Raw genomic sequence first — 18,566 nt, forward strand, 5'->3', positions numbered from 1 at the left:
GTTCAGAGCACTGATTCGCTCGTATTATGTGAGGTGTGTATCAAGTAGCAACATGATTTGAAGAATAAACTATTGGAAATAGCGCTTGTGTGTTTTTGCGTATATCTGCCTTTTTCGCCAGGCTCCAGTTCCCGCTTTTCTTAATGTTCTTGTGGACTACCAAAATGCCTATACTGCCACTCTGGTCAGATATTCTATGACGCAGGTCCATTAAAGGCTGCCTGACTTAATGCAGAGCTTCTTCGAAAAAGATTATGTGTGCTAAACATGCCAGTAAATGTACAGGAAATAAAAGAAAACATGCTTTCGGTTGTATTTTCAACTCTTATGACTTTCTGGTAGCCCCATGTCCACTTGGTCAGGCTGTCCGCAGATTTTCTGTAAAGTGTAAGCTTTAATTTTTATTCTTGTATGTAACGTGTCGTATTAATACAATTGTTTGCCTAGGAGACCATATATCAGTAAACCTGACGCTTGTAGCGCAAAAAATGTGCCCAAGCGCCACCGAGAAAGAAGCAACGCGTGCAGGCGTGCACGTGATGAAACACACTAGCGGCCCGCACCGAGTATTCGCATCTACTTGCCTCTCCCCGTGACCATCGGCATCATCGATGGCCGGCTCCAATAAACTGTGGCCGCGGCAGCTTATTATCCTCAGCCGCAATCACGCGCCGTATGAGGTGAGCGCAATAAAATTCACGAATGCGTTTAGCGCTTTGGTGCCACATTCTCATACTCTGAAGAAGCCATGTATGTATCGCACACTACTAGCTTTTATTCTAACCTATATTGACTAATCTGGATTAGCTCTTCCATAAAAAAATATTGTCACCTATCGGACGAATTGGGTTCCGATGATAGCAGTAAATGTTCTTAGGTAGTATTACGTAGCAGCAAATAGGATACAGTTGACCGCGAGAACAAGCTTCAGTAATGAAAGGTATAGTTAACCATGAATAGCTTGTGAGCCGTTTAGAAGGGATTTTGAGACATATTCAATTCCGGCAGCAACAGGCGTACTTGTGCAACAGGCAGAGACGTGCCAATTTACTAAAATAGCCTGGCCACAGCTTGTTTGTGTTGCTTTAGGTGGTGGTGGTGGTGATGTTGGAGCAGGCGGGGTTAGCCTGGCATACATAGCCGGCTATTGTTCCGCCTGATCCTCCTTCGAGTTGAGATCAGGGGTGTGTCACCAGGTGTCGATGAGCCCCGTGTCTCGCCGGAAGGCTATCAGCAGTCGTTGCGCTCTCTTCCTGAATGCCGCGGGCTCTCAGGGGAAAACAACGTCTTCAAAGGTCCTGTGCGTAAGACCGCTCTTTTGTAGGTTGGCGACCATCGCTTTTCTTTCTGTGTCAAACTGCAGGCATAGCCAAATGAAATGTTCGATGTCACCAGTGTCTCCACAGAAAGCGCAGAGTGGGGAAGCGCGAAGCCCAGTCTTGAATAACCAAGCTGGGGTGTACGCGGAGTCGGTCCTGATGCGGTATAAAAGCGTCGCTTGTCCGCGTGTAAATCCATAAGTCACACAGGATTCGTGTGGATTCTTGTGCATCTCTGTAACGGGAAGGTGGATTACACCCTTAGGGTTTTGAAAAGCTTTTGGAGCTTTCACTTTTGGGACACACGTCAGCGCTAGGTGTGCAAGGGCGTCAGCTTCCTCGTTTCCATCAATTCGTACGCGTGATGAAATCCACTGAAACCTTATGTTAAATCCTTTGCTCGTTAGGTCGTCAATCAGTGCCAGAGACTGCCTTGTAAATTTATCTAGAGATAGGCCTCGATGTAATCTCTGTAATGCTGACTTGGAATCCGTCCGCACTACGACATCTTGTGCAGAAAAGGCCCGTAGTTTCCGCAAAGCCTCGGTGATTGCGGCGCTTTCTATTGTTGTAGAGGAAACTACGCAATCCAGTAGGCCAGACCATGACACATCAAGGGATGGTATGCAGAATGCCGCTGCACAGCTGTCTGTTTGTGCGCACACCGAACCGTCTGTGTACACTTGTAGATGGCTTTGAAACACAGTGCTCAAGTGGTCCAGCACAATAAACTTTGCTTCGGCAGTTAAAATGGTGCGTTTCGTCGGTAGGTGGGGTACATTGAGGCTGCAGGTAGCGTCCGAAAAAGACCATGGCGAGTCAAGACGACTTCGTTTACGCCATTCCAGTCCAAAAAATCGGAAGGTGTTCAGCGCCGCATGGAAATGTGAGCGAGTTCTTGCTCTTACCGCCGGAGAAGCGCCGTGCCTGCGCGTGACTCGCCCAGTCAATAGCTGCGTCAGCAAGGCCTGAGATGCCAAGAGGCGAAGTGGAAGAGACTCTGCCTCATTAGTGACTTTCTTGTTTGAAGCCGCCGTTGGAACTCCCATCGCCAGGCGAAGTCTCTTTTTGTGCACTGCCTCCAAGCGCTCGAATTGGCTCGATGACGGTGATATCAGAGGGAGCTGATAGAGAATGCGGCTTGTTATCAGTGCAGCGTTCAGTTTAAGCATGGATGTAGGATTGTTTCCCCAACGTACACCTGCCAATCGATTAAGTGCGTTGACTCTTTGCACTGATGCAGCCACAACACTTTCGACCGCACCACGCCATAGTAGCTTGTTGTCGATGGTGACGCCCAGAAATCGAACATGAGTTGCACGAAGAATTGAATGCCCTCTGATATTCAGCGTCAGACGTGTTGACTTTCGTCTCACTCCCGGGAAACGCATGAAGGCAGATTTTTCTGCTGATTAAGATAGGCCAAGCGTCGATAAGTGGTGATCGATAGTGGAGATTGCGGCCTGGGCTATCCGGGCCAAACGTTTGTGTTGGTACCCCGAGATCGAAATGCAGATGTCATCTGCGTACATGGCTTTAATTAAATACGTAGCTTGCATGAAGTGGACGTATAGTGAATAAAACATGAAAGACAGATGGGGATTCAGAGAAGGGGTTCAAACTATGTGGATGAGGTGGACAAAAGAGGAATTCTGAATTGCATTATCACTAAGTAGGACGGTTGTTGTTGGAAACTGTAGTCCAACCTACTACTTATGGTGCAAACAATTTTTCTTCGGGACACTTATGACGTTTACAAAGAAGACAGATGCGTTTTCCTTGTTCATAATTGTGCATAGGTTTCCGCTTCAGTTTATTTTTTCTACTTGTATACATGAACAGCAGCGGTAATTAAGGGCTCTACAGCATGGCAAACACATATGCTCTAGTAACCTTTCGACAGGCAGGTCGATGAGCTGAAGTGCAATTAGCTCCATTATGGCGAAATCAGTCCCCCAAGCATATATAGTACATACAGCAGCAATATCAAACTTAGTCGTTTTACTTTCCAATAAGCTCGGTGGAAAAGAAGAAATATATCCAATACACTCATAAAGCCACGCAACTCCCGCTTCGTGTTAGAACGAGCATCTTGATAGACGTGGGTTTCTAGACGTTTGTGTCTGTCGTACAGGCGGCCTCATACATGCAAGCGGATCAATCCTAGAGCCCAACCAAGGCCTGCTGAGACTGTTCTCGCCCATTGTCGGAGTGCAGATGGAACCAGCCTGCGTCTCTGTCTGGTACCACATGTTTGGTGCCCGAGGCGCGAATCTGCGGTTAAGTCTAATAAAGTCGCAGCCCACCTCCGGTTTTGTACGGCTCACTTCGGTACTGGTGCATCATCGAGGCCGCACGACGACTGACAAGTGGTACAACGTCCGACGAACAATGAACCTCGACACTCCGCACAACCAGGTACCTTTACTCGGGTTTTATGTACATTGAAACTCTTCCGAATTGCAACTAATAAAAACATAATTCCTAAATAGCGCCAGGTGCACTGAACTCGAATATATTAAATTTTATTCACATTTAGCATTCATACTGCTAATTGCTATAAAGAGAAGGACCAGTTATTTCTGAGTGTCCAGAGAACTGCGCTCAACACGTTGTTTCAGAATGTACGGGGTCAAAAAAATATAATAATTACGCGGGTTGAACAAACAGACGTTGTAAGGGGATGCAGAGATGCAGAGTGTGGCGGCTTTCGCGGCTTTCACCTGAAACTCGCATTTCATGGAAAACAACGCGAAGCAGATTGATTGTGCAAAAGATACTGCTCAAGAATATGAATCAGGCATCTGGCTGTCACCTAATAAATTCTGCGCTGTATATGCATGTCTGTAGCCCTGTAGTGCTTCGCGCGTGGGAATGTTGCATCGAAGCTGCTTAAGAACCCTCACAGAAACTTTTCCTGCAGTCTAAGAGCAAAACAAATCAAAATGATGCCAGCAATAAACGTTGCGTTCGCAGTGCGGGGCACAAGATTTCAGAAAGAAAACATGAATGGCTGTAGGTTTCGAGCTTTGCTTATTATGATTATTATGGATTATTATGATTAGTGTGCCCGCAAACCAAAATAAACGGAAAGAAAGATGCGCTCATCAGCCAACACTTCTAGAGGTCGCAGACAACAAAAGGAATTGCTACTTAGGAAGGTTGATGCACAGTCAACCACAGAAAAAATATAATCGAAATATGTACTGCTGGGTCATAGAAAGCGCTAAATAGCCGAGCAATTTTAACTGTAGCGAGAAACACTGCACAGCACCATGTTACTTGCTTATCTGCCAAGTAGTGAGGGAGGAAATCCAAATTTGGAGGCTTTCTTCAGAGGTGCCCGAGGTATGCAATAATTTTACGGACCCCGCGGCTGATAAAATTAGCGGTTGACATAACGTGCACCATCAACAAGATAAGATGTCCCTGCTTCTGATTGGTCACGTCATGTGCTTTCGAACACTCACACCCTTTGGCTGCTTTATCTGTAGTGTTAAAGTTGAGGCCCGTCTTGTAGAGGATCACGTACATATTATATTTGCTTATTTCTGCTTTGTTCTCCATTGTCACCTGCCCTATCATTGCATTCAACTGCTCCTTCATTGGGCAACAGCTATCATTGAAATGAGCTGCCCTGACTTTCCTGTCCCCGTTTCTCTCCCTCCCTCTGAATGGAGCTGGATGTTTCATGTAACTGCAGTCACAGATTTCAAAAGCGGCATGTTATAGGTTTGCGACAACCAAGGCAAATAAATCGTAGCACATTTACTTATGCAATATATATTACGTTTGTAGTATTCATAGGAAATTATGTAACGTCATTTACGCAATTTCAGTTGTCTGTCTATATGAACTGTTTTCATTTAAAATATTATCAGATAGATAAAAGACAGCTTGGCGCCTTTGTTTCCAAGGGTCACTTTGTGTGCGACCTGTTCGAGTGTACAATTGTATCCAGGCTTAGATCTAACCGGGCTGCAGTGTGTTACCTTCAAAATTTCCTCACGTATCTGAAATTGCCCTTATAATTTTAAACTTCTTTATTTTTTAAACAGACGCCCTCAATGAAGTTGCGCACAGAACTTAAAACGTGAATGATGCTGGTTTGCGCCCCAGAGTCTAAAAAAGCAATAGCTATAAAGCCTTCGGACGCATTTTTTCTCGGTTATGCCTCAAAATTATGGGATCTGATTTGTTACACGATAAGTAAATGAGAAGTATTTCAATACTGCCTTGTACTTTCCTTGTATTTTATTTGTTTCCTTAGTGCCTTTCGTCGGGTTATGAGTTTTCGCCGAAAGGGGAAAAGAGAAAGGCCAGGCTAAGCCTTGCAAAGGCTGCTATATACAGTTCCTCCACTCGTGCTTAGTGTAAAAGAGAGGAAGGATAGTTTCCAACAGCTATGATGTGATGAGGTGTCTATGTTTGAAAATTAAAAGTTGGAAAGCAGGGAATCTTGTTTCTTTCTGCAGTTGACTTTTGAAACAGCGGTCTTCAAAGCACTAAAAAAAGCAGCGATTGTTGCTTTGGGGCCAATACAAGTAACAGCAGGCGCATGCGATGTTCTTACAGACTCAAAAGGTAAGCATTACTGTGTATTTTAAGCACACCTCATATGCAATGACGCATACCTTCGTAAAAGTGGCATCGTCGTGGACGGCCCTATATCTAAAACACTGAGCTACTTTCATGCTAGTACAGCATAAGTTTGGGCCACAATAAATTTTTGAGCAAAACGAATTACAGCGCTGAACAACGAGACGTGCCTGAGCCGGACGAAGCGCTGACTTTCAACCAAGTTGGTTGAAAGTCAGCGCTGTGTCTGTCTCAGTCACATCCCGTTCTCCAGCGCTGTTACTCTTTCTCTTCAAACATGTACCACCCAGCCCAAGTTAGCATGCTATTGAACCTTTTGTAGTGCTACGAACGTATTCCCACTCAACACCGACAAGGAAAGCTCTGCATGCCAGGTTACCTCCACAGGCGCTATTGTTCATCTCAAAACCGTATTCTTATACATCGATAGCTCAAATTATCTCTTATTTCACATAAAAGAACAGAATATCCACAGTGTCGTGCGTGCAATTTTCGGGACACAGGAAGCTTTATCTGTGCGTGACGCCATATTGAACAATCGATTGCAATGCCTCTATAGTTTCGCTTTCAACATACTTCACAAATCACTTCCTTAGCTATAACACGTACTTGGAAGCGGACTAGCGGCACATGTGTGCCCGGCGCCAGGAATTTCCTTTACATTTCTTACGCAATAGTTTATTGCATAAAAAAATCATAGTATTTTTTTCTGTACGTTGCGTGCATGTGGTGAACATTCTAGCTAAAGCCGCGTGCTGACACACAAATTCCGGCGGTTTCCGGTGGGGAATTGCTAAAAGCTACAGTTCTCAAATCTCTGTTTCATAATATTCGGCTGGGTGATTCATTTCAAAGAATTTGCTCGCCTTTTACGTCAATTACAGTGCTTAAAATTGTATATATTGAAGCATTGTAAGTATGTGGCATGTTATAATTATCGTTGAGTGTTGGTAGCAATAATGCGCTAAAATATGATTAGGCATTAAACGGAGATTATGATGAAACAAGTTCTTCTGCAAGCACTGCTTTCATTGCTTAAAGCTTCAAGTGGGAATTGTAGTAGGTCATCTACAAGATACGCACCCTAGACCTTGGAAGTCGTAGCAATGTCAAAAACAGTTGATGTATGTCAGTGCGTGTTACTCAATTCTAACATCTCAAGGGCTGTACAGATTAGAGATGAGGAAAAAAATAATACGAAAATTGAAGAAAAACGTCTACTTAGTCACTGCTGTCATTTTTTTACTGCTACTACATAACGTCGTGTTGTCCGCTAAATCACTAATATGCACATCCTTCCAGGCTACTGCGACTTCGAGTTCGACGAATGTGAATGGAAATCTACCAGCGGTTGGCGAAGGCAGGCCAAGCAGTACTGGTTTAAAGAACCTACACTGGATATGCGATCCGGACCTGTGAACTCTGGTGCGTGACTTCAAAGTTTTTGTTGGTTCTGGTGTTTGCTGTAGTTTTCCTTTAATACCCACGTGTGGAAGGCGAAACCCAGCTGTATACTTTGCCATTATTTTTTACGCACAGTTCCTGCTTACTGTAACCTTAGTGAACGTGACTCCTACCTACGAATTTGCATTGACGCTGCAATTTATGCGGACTTATACTCTTTACCGCCAGGAGGAAAACATCAACATGAACATTCTTCAACGCCAGAATGCAACCAATCACCGTTATAAATTATATTTCCTTTCATTTCATTTTATTACGTTAAAAGCCCAAGTAAATGGGGGTTACATAAGGGGTGCCAATAAATACACATAGTCCCAATAACCGGATTTCTTTTTTTACATTTTCAAAGACTAGCGATGGGCACATGTTGACAGCAACGTCGTTAGGAAGGCCGTTCCAGTCTTCAGCTGTGCGAGGAAAAAACGAGTTTGAAAGCGTGACAGTGCTTGAATGTAGATGGGCAATGTGTAGCTGATAGCTGTTGTGGTGAGATATGCGTGTAAGGCGAAGGATATAAGGGGCGATACGCGTAGGGATATGAAAGAATTTGTGCAATTGAGATAGGCTCGAAATGCGACGATGGAGCGATAAGGGGTATACAGCGGATGCAGTTTTTAAGGAAGAAACACTGATATCAAAAGAATATGACGAGTGAATGTAACGAGCAGCGCGATTTTGCGCAGATCATTAATAAGTTATGCTTGATAAGGATTCTAAATTCGTGGTGCGAATTCTAGTTTTGCGCTGACAAATGATTTGTACGCTAATTAATTTACATGTTGAGGATCATGATATAGATGACGTTTTAAAAATCCTAACGTCCTGTTTGCGGATGATATTATGTTAGCAACATGAGAATTCCAAGAAAGATCACTCAAAAGTGTTACTCCTAAATACTTGTGCTCCTAAATGCTTGAATACTAAATACTCCTAAATACTTAAAATATCGATGAACGATATATCAAAGAATCAACTCATCGCATATATAGATCACAAAATACTGCTTATCTTTTGTGCGTTTAATCTGAAATTTATTTCTCCGGGAGGTGGTCACGAAAGCGTTTATTTCTGCTCTACATAATAGGTTATTTAGCTACAGCAGGATCTTGCTTCATAGAGTGGCGTGAGCCATCTTCCCTGGCTTCCTAGAAAAAAGTACCATTCCCTACGCTGAACGTTCTGCGAACTGACGCACTTAACGGGAGCGCTCTGCTGTACCATGCGAGTGCCGTATATGGCGCATCGCGGCTGTTAAACGGGTCTAACGAAATACTGCTGGCACCCTGGAGAAGGCCATACAGCTCCGTTCTTTGAGCATGACCCTGGAGCTCCACAAGCCAAATACTCACGTAGTCCTTTGGTGATCTTCGACAGCTGTGGCATATAATCATATAGTATCACCTGCGATGTGCTGTTACGCTAAAGTCAGACGGCCGTAACAGCACACAGATGATGAAACAAAGTCTGACGATTACGATATTCCCCAATGCAAAATTTGAGCGCACCTGTACACGTATTACTATTTCGCTATATATTGAGGCGAATAATTTGAGACCGAAATCACCCCGCCGACTGGCAGTGCGCCAGTGCCGCCAGCGCCTTTGCAGAGGGAGTGGCAGTGTATGGGAACGCTGACATGATGAGCGGCATAGGAGCCAGCGGTGGAAGAAGACGACGACGAACGCGCGAGCAGCCGCATGAACGCGTTCGCGCGGTAACGCCGAGGGACGCCGACGCTCAACTCCGGAACGGGTGCTATAGGTTCTCAAAAGAAGTGTGAACTAGGACTGCGGACCTCGCTTGACCTTATACCAAGTAGCCGCAAAAGAGGGAGAGCCAGTCAATACTTCTGATCGGACAGGTTTCATTCAAGGAAGCGCACTCCTAGAAATTTGCAACGGAAAAGCACGCGCTGTATTCTACCTGATGGTCCGCGTTCATAACTTATGCACGTAAACAAGAAAGCTCGCCAAAACAAAATGTATCATATCACAGAAATTGGATATCTGAATGCATAATAAAGTGACATTTACTATTAGTAAGGGCGCGTAATTACTAGTAGTAATACTAGTAATTAATTGTATTAGTAGTACTAGTAGTAATTGTATATACTACTAGTAAATACAATTTACTAGTAAGGGCGCGTAATTCTTTCGTTATACTATTGCGGAAAATATATTCACAGACTGTATAAATAATTAAATAGGCACAGTTGTCTCATTTAAAATGCTTTTAAGAAGAGTCCGTATGAATCGCACCAACTTCTCCATTTTTAGGGGTATTGCGTGCTGTACTAGCAGTAATTTTAAATCTAATTGCCAATTTTAAACCTCCGGAGTTTGTGATGCGTGCCAAATTTATCCAAAGCAAGCCGTGTAATGGAAATAGGCCATTTTTTCGCAAAATGAGGTACGATAATTTTATCTGATTTCTGAACTGAAACCGTTGTTACTTTTTCCCTTTACATAATCTCTTCGCGTTGTTTGTTTCCGAAGTAATAGCAGTTTGTGGGAACGCCAACTTTCATTAATTACAATAAATATATTCTGAGCCTTTATTTCCTAAAACTACGATCTGTACCTGAGGCATGCGGTAGTTGGAGACTTCGGATTAATTTTGACTTTCCGTAGTTCCATAAGGTGCACCAATATATAAGTACAAGGGTGATTTTCCATTTCCCCCCAATCGGAAGACGGTCGGCGGGGCCGGGATTGAATTGGTGACCTCTATTTCAACCGCGTAACGCCATGGACATTGAGCCATCGTTGCGTGCAACTTTTCATTATTTTCTTGGTTTCTTAAAGTGGTAACGCAGCGTACTCGGGGCTCTGTGGTATTCGAGGCAGTTGTAATGCATTTGCCCAGAACGGTCATCTACTTTAATCGCGCTAACTTTCATAATACCGCGCATTTGACGCTGCAACGTGAGTGTTCCAAGGGCAACTTTTACCGCCTCACGGGTATATTTGGTCGTTCCTCGCGAAGTCAGGATTTCTCGTTTATTGAAAGGAAAGCCACGTTTGAAAGTGAAAACAATACATTCAAACGCACACATTTAATAACAATTACCTTAATCTTATGTACGGCCGCACAAATATTCAAGCGACTGTATTACTAATGAGAAAACATGACACGTGATTCTTTTTTTTTTGCGAATACTTTGAGACTGCTGGTGGCACCTCAGGTTAAGGTTAGCTCCTTTTGCAACTGCCGAATGTACTCCTTCATTATGGTTACCCGCAGTGCACGTCTTGACGGTCACGCAAGCTTCTTCACCGCCCAACGGGGCCACGGTGACCAGTCCTAAGTGGCCCGGACAGAATGAGCCGCAATGCTTGGAGTTCTGGTACCTGGAGGAAAAGGGAGGCGACGCCGGTCTGCAAGTAATAAAAAACAATTCTGGGAGTCATACTCTTATATCTGCAGCATTGCTTTTCGGAATATTTTTCTCGAAAGTTGTACTCGATAATTGATGGAGCGTGCATTAGGGAGAGTACATTAGCAGAAAAAGCAAATAAGAAACTTGCTTCGGTTATAACTTCATTACTGTACTAATTTATTATAAACGTTAGCGGTTTACTAAACTATCCACCACAGAAAAATCATATCAGCATATCAAGAACTCAACTATGGGTTAGGCATTAAGTTCCTCGCGCTTCAATAAGAGTTTTAAGGCACGAAACTCGTAGCATGTATGGTACATTGTGAAATACATAGTTAATGCTTAGGCACAAAACTTTTGTTACTTTAAGAAAGACCTTATTCTGTTGAAACCTCTCTCTAAATAGGAGTGTCCTGCAGCTGCCTCGTTTGACTTACGCGGAAATACATTAGAATTCAAGGCAAAGAGAAAGTACGCTGAAATTAGAAGAGAACACCCACTTGCTTAATTTGGAGTCACCCATATGCTACTTTTTTGTATTGTAACTTTTATATCATCTTATGTTCTGACGAGCAAAATCTCATGCTTTTCAGCGGCGTGGTCTATAATACTTGAATCCCAGCTTCAAACGCGTCACGTGAGTTATAGGTCGTTATCTGTAGGAGGTGCGCTCTTCGATAAATAGCACTGTAAACTCCAGTATCAGTGAAGAATAATAACCATAACTCTGAGCAAGCTCGAATTGGTCGCAGACTTCCTGGCCGACAAGCACTTTGACGTGTGCGTCGAGGAGCTAGTATATGTTATGTTTATCTGCATTTTTCTTGTCTTTGAAGTAGGCAAACACAAAGACAGGACTGGTGTACTAGTACATTAGAAATTCGACAAACTTAAGTATTCCTTAGAAATAATAAAGCATGCATTTTGAGCTTTTGTTAGAGCTTGTACACATATTCATGAGTTTGCACTGTTTGTAGACAGCTTATCAACACGTTTGTAAAAGAGGCTGTATGGTAGGTAATTATTTAACATGCACTGTGCATCTTCCAAACAAAAGGTTAACTCCACGTTAACGAAAGAAATGACACCATCAAGATGAACTGCACTTAGCGCCACTGTTGTATCGGTTTTGACCAGCAACGTTACTTTGTACAGCTGCGAAAACCATCGCATTATATCGAGTCTAGCTCCGGGAAGTTAGCTATTGAAAAAAAAAGAAATTGCACGCGCTCTCTTTTTAAAGGACCACTAAAGGCAAATATAAGGCCAACTTGAACTGTTAAAATTTGATTGCAGAAACATTGTAGCGCTTGTTTCGTGCAAAGAAAAAACTTCGTTTAAGTGAAAATTGCGTATGAAGGCTCCGCATACTTTTAGCGCAAGTCAAATCACCCTCCCCGAGCATGGGAGTAGTGACCTTTCATACGTCGGCACCGGCCTTTACTGCCGTCCGTGGGTAAAACGACGGCCGAGAGATGGCGCTGCGGTTTTCTGCGCAAAACGCGAACGCCCGGCCATGGAGAAACAAAGCCAAGGCCGAGCTTTGGATTCGTCGCAACAGCTGTTCTTGATCAAGTGGCATGTACTGTCGGGCATTCAGCGATATCATATGAACGTGGTATTTTCTGGTACTTGCAGTTTACGCGAGTTGCACGAGCCAGCAAAACCAGCGCAGCGCTACGCGATAGCGAAAGCGTGGACGGCGCGTGATAGAGATTATATAACCAACTCTAGAGCGAATGCTGCCCAAAGCGCCCATGCATTGAAATGAGTAACCACAAGGGCGATGCCATGTTGCTACTTTGCGCAGGCTCTCAGATGCGCATGGTGAGATGTGATTCAGACGAGACGCGCAATCAATGCAACCCCGACTTCCTCATTATGGTGGTGCTATTTAGTTCCCGCGCCTGCAAACGTATGCTTTCTCGCAACGTAAATTTTACTTCTGTGTTTTATAAATACCCATCCGATCTTGCTGAAAGATATACGGAATGAACTTTACACGTTTTCCATACGTGCGGGCTTCCTGTAAATGCTTCTTGCATAATATTTTGAATATATTTAGCGTTGCAAAAATGGAAGTCATTGTAACATGGCGGAACCTTTGTAGTTGCCACTTTTTTCGCCCAACTTTTCCTCTAGAAGTAGTACACTATTTATATATGTGGTGCAGCATCGAGCGACAACGAAACCCTGTGTCGTTTACAAGGGCAACGTCAATGCGTTTGTTTTTTATTTTCTTAAGATCGTTAAGAGCTACACAAGTAAGATTTTCTTCCGTCTTACAGTGTAATGCAATGAACTTTTAATTACGAGTGCTTGTGCACTATAGAGAGCAATATAATGAGGAGTGCCCATGTCATCAGGCGAATACTTGAATGCGTCGGGGAAGTATCACATCCTGTGCTGGATTTACCTCAATTTATCGACTACTGCTCTCCGCCATAATATTGGCGCCTTAGACACTATCGAGCACTATTCTATCACTTTAGCTTGACTTCATATTTGCCTTCTGTGTCCCTTTAAGCGTTGTACGCTAACCCAAGGATATTGATAAGCCTTTATTTCTTTGCGAATAAAAACGTAGTGATCGCAGTGACACAGCATTACATAGTTTGGTTAAAAACTACAACGAAGTAAACAGGAATGTCCATAGCTAAGCTTGGCTCGGCTAGCACAAAACGTATCAACCAATCAACGCTTAGCGACGGACGTGTCAGCCGTGACTCAGTTCAAGTTAGGTTTTTGAGACACAATTCAATAGGAAATGTCGGATTACCGTTGCTTCCAAATTAATATTCAAAATTTCTACGGTCTGAATGCGACCATGTGTGTATACCATGCGAGCAGTCGGTTGTCGTGAAGCCACAGCGTTCCAAACTGTCGTGCCCACTGGTACAAACCATCTGAACATTTAACCCCGTTATCAACCAGACTACACGTCACTGCGAAAACATTGCAATAACCCCTTACTTTGCATGAACGAACACATATAAGTTTTCTTTTTTGCCTCGAACTGTAACCGTATGGAATTGTATAATTGAATCAACATCATAATCTTGTAATTTTATGGTTTTTGTTTGCTTTGTCAAGCTCATTTTCATTGTATGTACCATATATCGCCCTCCCTGCTTTGACCACGTGTCCGTAGTATTTAATAAAAAAAAGTAAGGTGCAGTCAAGAATCAGGTTTAGATTGCATATTTGACATATTATTAGATAGGTGGATGGGGAGAAAGAAATAGCTTATTCTAGGAACAATATTTAGTTATATTTCTGGATTGGATCTATCTTTCTACATATTCCCACCCTCCTGACCTTAGAAACGCTGTTGTGGCTTAAATATTGTTCATCAGCCTATTTGCTACAGTGCTCTCTTTGCAGACGTGTCGTATGTCCTGTAGAAGTCAGATAAGTAGTAGGGGCGCGCGGCATGGAAGCAGAGCCGTAGCAAGCTCCTGTCAGCCGCTGTGTTATTTTCATTATTTTTGACGTTAACTATACTCCGTTCCATACATAGCAGTCAACGCTGTGGAAGCTACGCAAGAAATTCGGCCAAGAAAACTTATCACTGCGCGCGTTCCGTCTATGCTTCGCTGCGCTCCAACAGCGTTCGCTCGCGCGAGCAAGCACGTGGGCCTCCTGGTGACGGTACGCAAATAAAGATCCCGAAAAGAATGACATAAATTAAAATCAATCTAAAACAACGCATTAGCAGTCCTATACTATAGTGTGTTTGTCTCTAAGGGTTAAAAGTTGTTTCAGTAAATACTGAGCTTACACACAAAAAGAACAGCTGGGCACAATTGCGGTCAAGAAACACTGAACCATATCCAAGTGCGAACGAAGCCACTGGAAGAAGGCTCTCTAGCCTCTACAGTATTGACTGTTATGTACGGAATGGACTAGAGACACATTTACTCGGGAGCCACAGCTAGCTCCCACTGTCTCTTCCACCCATATTCATTGTACATCCAGAACCATGCCGGGGTTCTCATCCTAATTTGTGCCGACTGCACTGTGTATCACTGCAAACAAACGCAAGGCTTCGCTCTGCGCTCACTTCGGTGTGTTGTCATAACGCAGGTGGAGCTAGTCGTGAATAACGCACGCACAGTTGTTTGGAGGAAACCCGCGCACATGGAACGTCAGTGGATGCTGGCGCGAGTTGACATCGTGCAAGACAAAACATTCCAATTGAGTCACCGAGGAAATAAATGATTACGCAGATCCAACACAAATTTTTGAAATCTGTGGGAAGCGAAGCTGTCGCGAAGCGGTTAATTAATTGGTATTAATTTGTTCATTTCATTCCTGAATCATTGGCATGAACGAAACTGGCGTACGCGCAAAAGTTCTCACGTCACAACTTGTGTCGCTGCTTGATATTTCATTGCATTTTTCAATGCTTCTTAATAATTTTCAATTAACTGCACATTTATTGGCCAGTCCACCGCTCTGAGTTTGTGACAAAGTATTGAAACTATCAGCATTATAATCATTATACGTGGCGATTGTCTTCAAGAGGCATGGATGTATATGTGCCATTGAGGCCTAATCGTTACGAAAGTAGGCTCAGAAACGGCAGAGCGACTTTCTTTATTAAAGGAATTGTGCTCCCGAGAACATGCAATAATTGCAAAGAAGATACTAAGGTGTAATTTCTTTTCTCAGTGAATAATACCGCAGAGGACAAGGCCAGTAGCCTGGACATCAACAACGGTAGTGAATAAGGTAGCGCTGTTCTGCGTGCGGGTTGCGGGCACGGAGTAAGACATTTAGAAGGGGAAACTCCCGTCAGCGCGAGCGAGCGCGGGCGACCAGATAAAGTCGCAATTGTTGTATGCGCCGACGGGACCGTATACAGTGGCGGCGCCATGCGGCGCGTCGTAGAAGCCGCAGCGAAAAAGAAATGCAGCGCCCGGGCAGGCGGCTCCGGCGAACTCAGGCGCGCTCTCAACGGCGGTAATTTCTATCCAGGCCGCCAGGCGCCGCCATCACGATAACGGCTCCGCGGGCTTGTGACCTTTTCTGGTCGCCGCAAACAGCGGAGTTTCCACTGCTAAATATTTCTTGCTCCGTGGCTGCGGGCTAAGTTCGAGAAGAGTTCTTTCGAGGGTGGTCATGCCGTTTCCTGTCGGTGCCTGATGGACGCGTATGGCTTCATTTTAGACCAGCCTGGTTCTCGAAGCCCGGCCATCAGAAGTATTCATTTAATGCACATAGAATGTAAGCGCCCGTGATTTCTGTGTATGTGTGCTCTCGTACACATGATCATTTTTGTATATACATATCTCATGCAGATCACTTCAAAATTGTGTAAAGTGTCTCTGTAACATCATCATTGTACATAAGCATGGTGTACAGTGCATATATGAAACATCATTCTATACATGTGACATTTAGTTTATGTGTAACTGTACCTTTCCGTGGCTCTATGTGATTATATGTTGGTGAGTGAGGACTCGGACACTACTTTGAAAACGTGCCGTGTATAGAATGCTCCGTTTTTTATATGTTATCGTCATTGTGCCGTGATTGTGACTCAGTGTTCATATAATCTCTTGGCGAAATAAACTTTTTCTATACACAGCCGCGGTCGTGGAGGTCAGGGACCATTTGCAAAGCTTCGATGTTAAAGTGAAGAAAGCAATAAATGAGCGAGCGTCATCACAGTTTTCTACATAATGTGTCAGTTGTACATAAAAATATTTTATGCGGCTATTCTTTCTTGCCGGTACCTGTGAAAAACGGATCAAACTGAGTATGTATATTTCAATTAGCGAAGAAAATTACGTTTCTAATGACTAAGTAGGAATACACTGTTTCGAAGAAATGTCGGTGGAGTTGAATCTGAAAATAACTTGGCACGCTGGTTAGTCCATGCGAGCGCAGTATACCTATCTTAATCAAATTATAAGAAGCCATGTGGGTTCATTGGCGACGGGGTGAAATGGCACTTCGCTGAATAGGCGTAGCCACTGAAAAGTTGGTAGTACAGATGAAAGTTATTTGCTGTAATTTTGCTCGATAAGATGGCAGCAGTCTTTATTTTTTTGCATTTCCTACCACCAGATGTCGCATACTGATGCTGGCAGCACCGAAACGACATATCTGTCTCTTACTTTTTTGACAGAGAAATCAAGTAATGATGCGGCGTTTATTCAACGGCAAGTCATACAAATGGTCAAACAATATAAATAGCTTCGTATATACATAAACGAAAGAAAGACTTACTAAAAAAAGTTCATCAAGGTACTCTGAGGATGAAGGAGAAGTAGGAATGCTGCAACAATGAAAAACGGAGCTCTTTGGGCCTAAAATAAATACGAGGTGGCGCGGATAATTCGGAAAGGCATAATGATGCTTTTAAGGTTCTGCCTGGCTGTCCAGATCGCCGACATATAAGCAGGTACGTATTGTTTCATTTGCCAACAATTGGCCTAACCAAACATCAGTCGCCAAGAACTAGGTGTGTTGGAAGGGCGTTTAACATAATTATTACAAAAATACACAAAGCTATAATAATTTTATGGTAAAACAGCGTATAGTAAAGGAATAAAAAGAAGTGATCAACAAATACTTTAGCAACATACGTAAAATAATTGGCGCTCTTTCTTCTTATGGCACAGATATTTTAATGTCTTCGTCGTCTCCCTTTCGCCTTCTATTTGTTACGCTTTCCATGTGTACGGTGGCCAGACGGACTATTTTCTGGAATGTCTGCCTGCCTTTCCATTTTGCCTGTGTTGCCTGAACAAAGCACCTGCGTCCTTTTTGTTCTGTCCCCTTCTATGAATATCTTCCCGCCGTCGGTGCAGGTGGCATTTAGAGCAAACTTCTCGGGCAGCGTGGCTGAGTCACTGAGCATCGATGACCTTATTCTGCGACTGGACGCTTGTGACCACCCCGCCGAATGCGACTTCACCGACGGTCTGTGCGGCTACGTGAACAAATTTGATGGCTGTTTCCGATGGCTCGTCGGAACTGGTCGTCTGGAAAATCCCCATCTCTACCGTGGTGCTCCTGTGCCTCAAGGTAAGCCCGTGTGAATACTTCATCATTACCTCCACTTCTGTCGTGCTAAACGCCCGTATTCACGATAGTGCAATATTTACATGAGCGAACAGAATTCCTATGACCACTGTCTATGCTTCACTTACAGTAAATATCGCGCCTATATAGACAGCGTGTGAACGTTGTGCAAATGCATCGGTAGCATGAAACACTGAATGTAAATGTGCCCTTTGCAGATGAATATTGCGCATAAAACCCGAGTGCATCCTGTACTAGTGCTAGTACTAGTAATAGCCGACATTTATGTTTACTATTGGCACATTATAACCATATTTAATTATGTTTGCGCCAAATCTATTCAGCCTTTGTCTGTGTTTTCCCTCCAGCTGTAACAGCATGCTAGTAGCAGTAATTAAGCATGCTAGTGGCAGTAAACATAAGTGAGAGGCGTCAGAGGGTTCTCGCATCTGCTTCCGTCAGCGAGACGGGACTGTTGGGTCACGTGACGCAAACCTCACTTTTTGTGGCTCTCTACCAAACGGTGTTGCTTTCTGTGCGTCAGAGGCAGGCTTATGGCGCTTGCGCGCTAGCGCGCTAGCGCGCTCTTAATTAAAAAAGACTGTGTACGTAGGCACTATACGCATCACGGACGGCGGAGCACACCGATCGTTCCCGATACTGGCAGGGTCGATGAAGTGTCGGCGCTGATCGGTCACGCCTCGGCTTTGCCTATTTTACGCTAGCGAGATGGTGGCGGTGCGGCCGTTTGCCGCCGTGGTGTGAAA

The 18,566-nt window shown here is 43.8% G+C and overlaps 2 protein-coding genes across 2 annotated transcripts in view; both read left to right on the forward strand.

Annotated features, from left to right (window-relative positions):
- Positions 1–14,985, forward strand: part of LOC142578379 (MAM and LDL-receptor class A domain-containing protein 1-like) — a 56,173-nt gene extending 41,188 nt beyond the window's left edge. The window contains exons 14-18 of the mRNA XM_075687773.1: positions 3,454–3,737; positions 5,795–5,903; positions 7,221–7,343; positions 10,626–10,765; positions 14,851–14,985. Of these exons, the coding sequence (XP_075543888.1) occupies positions 3,454–3,737; positions 5,795–5,903; positions 7,221–7,343; positions 10,626–10,765; positions 14,851–14,985 (791 nt within the window). The remainder of the gene's footprint in view (positions 1–3,453; positions 3,738–5,794; positions 5,904–7,220; positions 7,344–10,625; positions 10,766–14,850) is intronic.
- A 2,537-nt stretch (positions 14,986–17,522) lies between these two features.
- Positions 17,523–18,566, forward strand: part of LOC142579876 (MAM and LDL-receptor class A domain-containing protein 1-like) — a 120,456-nt gene continuing 119,412 nt past the window's right edge. The window contains exon 1 of the mRNA XM_075690513.1: positions 17,523–17,802. Within this exon, the coding sequence (XP_075546628.1) occupies positions 17,559–17,802 (244 nt within the window). The 5' untranslated portion in view covers positions 17,523–17,558. The remainder of the gene's footprint in view (positions 17,803–18,566) is intronic.

This window comes from Dermacentor variabilis, chromosome 4 (assembly GCF_050947875.1).
Source record: "Dermacentor variabilis isolate Ectoservices chromosome 4, ASM5094787v1, whole genome shotgun sequence".
Taxonomy (NCBI): Eukaryota; Metazoa; Arthropoda; class Arachnida; order Ixodida; family Ixodidae; genus Dermacentor; species Dermacentor variabilis.